This window comes from Onychomys torridus, chromosome 10 (genome assembly GCF_903995425.1).
Source record: "Onychomys torridus chromosome 10, mOncTor1.1, whole genome shotgun sequence".
Taxonomy (NCBI): Eukaryota; Metazoa; Chordata; class Mammalia; order Rodentia; family Cricetidae; genus Onychomys; species Onychomys torridus.
In genome coordinates this window covers 66,785,491-66,792,367 of record NC_050452.1, presented here as the reverse complement: position 1 = coordinate 66,792,367, position 6,877 = coordinate 66,785,491, and the positions used below count along the sequence as shown (strand labels likewise).

Sequence of the window (6,877 nt, the reverse complement as noted above, 5' to 3'; positions counted from 1 at the left end):
GGGCCGCAGTTGTTGGGGCTGCAGTTATGTTGGGAACATTCATATTGAGTGACGTAGTGGGAGTGGGGAGTTGCTTACCCTGTCCTGTCTGGGACGGGGGTTTCTGATCTGAGAGGACCGAGTTGGGACCAACTGACAGGGGGGTGGTTTCTGCCTTGAGCTGAATTTTGAAGGTCAGGCCTTTGTTAAACCCTGTCATATAAAACCTGAGTCCCCAAGTATGCCCGGACTGCCATCCTCTGTCCTCCTTGCCCTTTTCAGTGAAAGAGATAACAATGGGTAAGGGGACAGTTCCCTCAGTGCTGACTGTACATTTGTTGGGGCTGGAATAATTTTTAGACACCGTTATCAGGTCCCAACTAGAGCTGGGCTTCCAATAGGCCCCGCCGGTGGTCTCACATCCCCATTGTTTGCAGAAGAATTCCTCATATCCCCCACATCTACGGGCCTCATTCCGGTTGCGGCCATCACGGGGACAGACATAAAAGTCATAAGTGGACAAGGAACAACGGGTGTCTGCATTGATACATCCAGGTCCCCTCTGTGGGAGATGGCCTCGTCCTCCCCCAGGTCTGATTGACCGGGCCGTGCGAACCGGGAAGTCAGAGTGACTCAAATGAGCAATGTCCCAAGCGTCCAGGCCCGCTACCAGCTGGCAAATATCGGGAGTTAGGGGGGGCCACCAGGTGTGGGGGGCATGGTTAGCTGTGGTTGACCATATGGTCTCCCCGGTTTGGGATATAACTTGCCAAATGAGCCTTTTAACCTGGTGAGGGGACCCTGACCCCAGGGTTGGGAGAGGGGTAAGAGTAAGGAGGAGAATCAGGCACGAGAGAGTCTTATCTTCAGTGGATTTTGAGTGCGCTGTACCTTCCATGTGGACTCCTTGGCGCTGGTCGGGTCAATCTCCTTAGCAGCCTTCACGTGGGAGGCGTGGACCCAGGCAGCAATCCCGTCGACCTTGAGAGCGGTTGGTGTGGTCAGCAGGACGGTGTATGGTCCCTTCCACCGTGGTTCCAAATTCTTGGTCTGGTGTCGCCGAACCCAGACGGAGTCCCCGATCTGGAAGGGATGAGGGACTATTGGGTGGTCCAGTTGCTCTCGGTAGGCTGCTGCCAGAGGTTTCCAAACTTCCTTCTGTACCAGCTGGAGGGCCTGGAGGTGTGCCTCTAAGGTAGGGCTGGTAGCGAAGGACGAAATGTCAGGATGAAGGAAATTCACAATAGGTGGGGGGGCCCCATATATAATTTCAAAGGGAGTCAAACCATAGGGTCCGGGGGTATTCCGGGCCCGGTAAAGGGCTAAAGGGAGTAGGAGCACCCAGTCTCTAGAGCCAGTTGCAAGCGTTAATTTGGTCAAAGTCTCCTTAATGGTTCTATTAGCTCGTTCTACCTGTCCTGAGCTCTGGGGCCGGTATGCACAATGAAGCTTCCAATCAATCCCCAGCAATCTGGCCACCCTCTGACTTACCTGGGAGACGAAGGCAGGCCCATTATCGGACCCCATTACCTGGGGCATCCCATATCTGGGAAAAATGTCCTCCAACAGCTTTTTGGCCACGACGTTGGCTGTTTCCTTCTTGGTGGGGAATGCTTCCATCCATCCAGAAAAGGTGTCCACAAAAACCAGGAGGTAACGGTAGCCATAGAGTCCGGGCTTTACCTCTGTGAAATCTATTTCCCAATGAGTCCCAGGGCGATGGCCCCTTAGGCGGGTTCCCTTGCCTAAGTGGGCCTTTCCGGGGTTCACTTGGGTGCATGCTGGACAGCTAGAGGTCACTTGCTGGAGTATTTGGTCCTGGTTCAGTAGTATAGCCCCAGAAGTCTCGTCGGCCAGTAGGGCCTTCATTTTGCCCTTGCCTAGATGGGTCAGTGCATGAAGAAACTTGAGCATGTATTGGGTATGGGAAGTAGGCATGACTAGTTTGTCTTCTTTTGTATAAGCCTGCTTCTCAGAGTCCCATTCCGCCCCCATTTTCTTTGCTAGCTCATGGTCCTCAGGGCTGTAGGGCATAGGGCCTCTGCCAGGCGGCGGGTGACCCTGCAGGAGCATCAGCTGCCCTTCCTTGGGTGGTTGGGAGGCTGCGGCTCGGGCGGTTAGGTCAGCCAGCCTGTTTCCCCGAGCCACTGCTGTGTTCCCCTTTTGATGCCCTGGACAGTGCATTATACTGAGCTGCCGTGGGAGGAATAGTGCTTGTAGGAGATCCAGAATCTCCTTTTTATTCTTGATTCCTTTACCTTCTGAAGTCAGGAGGCCCCTTCGTCTGTAGATTTCTCCATGCATATGAGCAGTGGCGAAGGCATATCTGCTGTCAGTATAGACTGTGAGTCTCTTACCTTCTGCCATCCGGAGGGCCTGGGCGAGTGCGATCAGCTCCGCTCTCTGGGCCGATGTTCCAGCCGGCAACGGCGAGGCCCAGACCACCTCTGACTCAGTGGTGACAGCTGCTCCTGCTCTTCTCGTCCCTTCCTCGAGGAAGCTGCTCCCGTCCGTGAACCAGACATAGTCTGAGTCCTTTAATGGTTGATCGGTCAGGTCTGGACGGGTACCGTGCGCTTCCGCCAGGATCTGGAGGCAATCATGCTCCCCCGAGGAGGCAGGCAGGGGTAGTAGGGTGGCCGGATTGAGGGAGACTGTGGGGCCGAAAGTCACTCGGTCGGTATCTAGCAGCAAGGCCTGATAATAAGTCATTCTGGAGTTGGAGAGCCATCTGTCTGGGGGCTGCCGGACTAGGGCTTCCACCGCATGGGAGGATAGCACAGTCATTGGCTGACCCAGAGTCAGTTTACCCGCATCCTTGAGCAGGACTGCAATAGCGGCCACCATGCGTAAGCAAGGGGGCCATCCAGTGGCTACCGGGTCCAATTTCTTGGATAGATAGGCCACCGGCCTCCTCCAGGGCCCCAGTTTTTGCACTAATACCCCTTTGGCAAAACCTGAGTTCTCATCCACGAATAGTTCGAAGGGCTTAGTTAGATCTGGTAGGCCCAGGGCTGGTGACTCGAGCAATGCTCTCTTAATTTGTTGGAAGGCCTGTTGATGTTCTTCCTCCCATCGGAACATAATTCCCGGCTTAGTGAGAGGATACAGGGGGGCAGCCAGTTCAGCAAACCCAGGAATCCAGAGGCGGCAGTAGCCGGCCGTGCCCAAAAATTCTCGGACTTGCCGAGGGCCCTTGGGAGGGGGGATTGAGACAATTGCCTCTTTTCTGGCCTCGGTCAGCCATCTTCGCCCTCCCTCCAGGGTGTAGCCCAAATAGATAACTTTGTTTTGGCATATCTGGGCCTTTTTGACTGAGGCCCTGTAGCCCTTCTCCCCAAGCCTGGTCAGCAGAGCCTGAGTTCCTTCCAAGCATTCGGTCCGGCTCCTGGCGGCCAAGAGGAGGTCATCTACGTACTGGAGCAGAGTCAAGGTTGGGTGCTCTACCCGGAATCCGGCTAGATCTGCATGGAGGGCCTCATCAAAGAGTGTTGGGCTATTCTTGAACCCTTGAGGGAGCCGGGTCCAGGTCAGCTGTCCTGAAAGCCCGATTTCTGGGTCCCTCCATTCAAAAGCAAACAGTAGCTGGCTCTGAGGATGCAGTCTCAAGCAAAAGAAAGCATCTTTTAGATCCAGCACCGTATACCAAGTATGGGTCGGTGGGAGGGTGCTGAGGAGGTTGTAGGGGTTAGGTACTGTGGGGTGTATGTCTTCTACCCGCTTATTGACCTCCCTTAAGTCCTGGACCGGTCTGAATTCCCCCGTGCCTGGTTTCTTGACGGGTAAGAGGGGAGTATTCCAGGGAGATCGGCAGGGTTTGAGCACTCCCTGGTCTATTAGCCGCCGGATGTGGGGTTTAATCCCCTCCTGCGCTTCCCGAGACATGGGGTACTGTCTGATTGAGATTGGGGCTGCGGAGGCCTTCAATGAAATGACGAGGGGCGGCTGGTCGTGCGCAAGCCCCAAGCCTCCTGTTTCTGCCCATACCTGTGGAAACCTGTCTAGCCAGTCCTGCATCTCACCCGGTGGTTCTTCAGGGGGCTCAGGCTCGAAAAGGCGGTATTCTTCTTCCAGATTTAGGGCGAGGACTTGTAAAGGGGTTCCCCCAGGCCCCGTGACCGTGGGTCCTCTTTCATCAAAGTAAATCTGTGCTTTTAATTTGGTCAGTAAGTCCCGGCCCAGCAACGGGTGAGGGCAGTCGGGTATATGTAGGAAAGAATGGGTTACTTGCCCCGACGCCAACTGGACTTTTCTTTCAGTCGTCCACCGGTATCTCCTACTACCGGTGGCCCCCTGGACCAAGGCGGAACGGTCACTGAGGGGGCCCCCAGTATGGGTCAGGACCGAATGTTGGGCCCCCGTATCAACTAGGAAGGTTATGGGTTGCCCCCCGATCTTGAGGGTTATCCGAGGCTCAGGGGGGGGCTCCTGGCCTGGACCCCCCTAGTCTTCCAGATTAAGGAGGTCCACAGCCTTGGGTCTGGGTCGTCGGGGTCCCTGTGGTCTCTGTGGGCATTCCCGAGCCCAATGTCCTTTTCCCTTGCAGTATGCACACTGGTCCTTTTCCAAGGGGGGTCGCCTTCGTTCTCCCATCCTAACTCCCTCTCTGTCCTGACCCTGCAACACTACGGCGGCCAGTGTCTTGATCTCCTTGTGTCGTCTCTTGTCCCTCTCATCCTGCTTCTGCCACATCCTCTCCTCCCTTTCCTCCGGGGTTTCCCTCTTGTTAAATACTTTCTCTGCCTCCTTCAGCAGATCCGAAAGATTCAGTGTCGACAGTCCTTCTAACCTCTGTAACTTAGTCCTGATATCTGGGCTCGACTGGTAGATAAATGACAGGATAACTCCTGGCGCCTGCCCTGGGTCCTCTGGATCATAGGGGGTGTACATTCTATAAGCCTCTTTTAGCCTTTCTAAGAATGCGGCAGGCGTCTCCTCCCTTCCCTGGATAGTGCTTCTTACCTGGGCCAAATTAGTGGGCCGCCTAGCAGCGGCACGGAGACCCGCTAAAAGCAACTGGCGATAGAGACGTAGGTGTCCCCTACCTTCATCGGTGGTATAATCCCAATTCGGGCGCGTGAGGGGAAAGGCTATGTCAATGAGATTGGGGAGCTGGGTAGGTCTCCCATCTTCGCCGGGGACCAGCTTCCGTGCTTCCAGGAACACCCGCTGCTTCTCCTCCACAGTCAGGAGGGTCTGCAAAAGCTGTTGGCAGTCATCCCAGGTTGGCCGATGGGTCACTAGGATAGACTCAATCAAGTTGGTTAATGCCACGGGATCTTTGGAAAACGGGGGGTTAAATTGTTTCCAGTTATAGAGATCAGAGGCCGAGAATGGCCAGTACTGGAGATGGCGGCCGGGCCCTTCTCTGAGGGGAAAGGCCTTGGATTCCAGGGGGGTGTCATCCCGGCGGGCCCGAAGGCGACCGGCGATGGGTGAGGGAGCCGGGGTCCCCCCTGTGTCCCCGCCAGTTGCCATCTTCTCAGGGGCTGCTGCCCCTCCGATGGCCGTCATCCCTGTTTCCGGTCCCGCGGCTGGCGCGGCCGGTGCCGCGCGATAAGGCGGCGGCTCAGCTGTTAGGAGGTCAATGAGGGGAGAGTCTAGGTCGGAGGGGAGGACGGAAGGCTTGAGAGCCTCTTTGCGGGGAAGTATAGGGTATAAAGAGGAGGAAGAAATCGCAGGAGGTGCGGAGGGCGGGGGAGAAGCCAAAGGGGTTGTAGAGGGACCTAGGAGGAAGGGCTTGACCCATGGAAATGGGTTTTCTACCAGGGATCTCCAGATGGCTATGTAGGGGACCTGGTCCGGGTGCCCGTGGGGTTTGGGGGCAAAAATCTTCCCTTCAATCTGTGAAATCAAAGAGAGGTTAAAGGAGCCCTCTCGGGGCCAGCCGACACCCATCATAACCCATTCGGCCTCGCAGAGAGTGGTCCATTTATTCTTTTTGATGATGACTCCTTCATTGTTGCCACGGCCTTTTACGTCCGACCAGCGGTCGAGAGTGAGGCTCAGGGGCGTAGCGACGGTTTGTCCCATTCTGGTGTCTAGATAAAGAAGAATTAGGCAGCAAACAAGAAACAGACAAACAACAGACGTTACAACAAATCGCGCTGCGCGGCTTCGGCGCAAAACCGAAAGCAAGAACTCAGTCGGGGATTGGGAGGGTTTGCGCCCCCCGTCCCCTGCCAACACCACGTATCCCTCGGATACCTGGGAGGCCCCGAAAAACCGTGCCCCAAAGGGGACTTCAGACTCCCATGGAACGTCTTCCAGGGTTGGTGAGCGAAGTCCGGGCTCGTCAGCCCCTTCAGCCTCACCCCGATACAGAACACTAGGGGAGATACCCTAGTGCGGGACTCAGGCGGCCCGGCCTCACGGCAAGTCTGCCTGCCTCCTCTCCCGGCACTACAATCAGGCGGCCCGGCCTCACGGCAGACCTTGCCCGCCTCCTTTCCTGGTCCCTCCGGACGCTGCGCAGGAACAGAGCTCAAACATAGAAACAGGCAGCACAGAGACAAAACGGACACAGGACGGCTCGAGCTTAAACAGAAATACCGAGGCAGGCCAGCTTACCTCCTGATGGTGGGTTGGTGGTCCGTGAGTAGAGGGTCTCTGCCTCCTGGCTGGCTCGCCAAATGAAAGACCCCCGGAGAGGTCTCCCCTCAGGAGAGACCCCCGGCTCAAGGAGCACGCAGCGACCACGGATCAGATGCAACAGCACGAGGTTTATTTAAACACAGGTACCTGGGGCAACCAAGTCTCTCGGAAAACTTGCGCGCCTCTGGGTTGGTAAGATGGGTTTTTATAGCAAGAAGCGCGGGAAAGCATTAGTCAAAGGGTTCTGATTGGATAATTTAAACAAGGCGCGAATGGTTACAAAGCTCTGATTGGACAATTCAAG

The 6,877-nt window shown here is 55.9% G+C and overlaps 1 protein-coding gene across 1 annotated transcript; it reads right to left on the bottom strand.

The window, feature by feature from the left end:
* Window positions 1–840: 840 nt before the first annotated feature.
* On the bottom strand, window positions 841–6,012 carry LOC118591902 (the record flags this gene model as incomplete). The annotated part of the gene is made up of 4 exons (XM_036200347.1): window positions 5,874–6,012; window positions 5,362–5,579; window positions 2,337–4,287; window positions 841–1,673 (listed from the first exon to the last, which is right to left on the bottom strand). Coding segments are annotated over exons 1-4 (3,141 nt in total), but the record flags the coding sequence as incomplete, so codon positions are not given.
* Window positions 6,013–6,877: the final 865 nt, after the last annotated feature.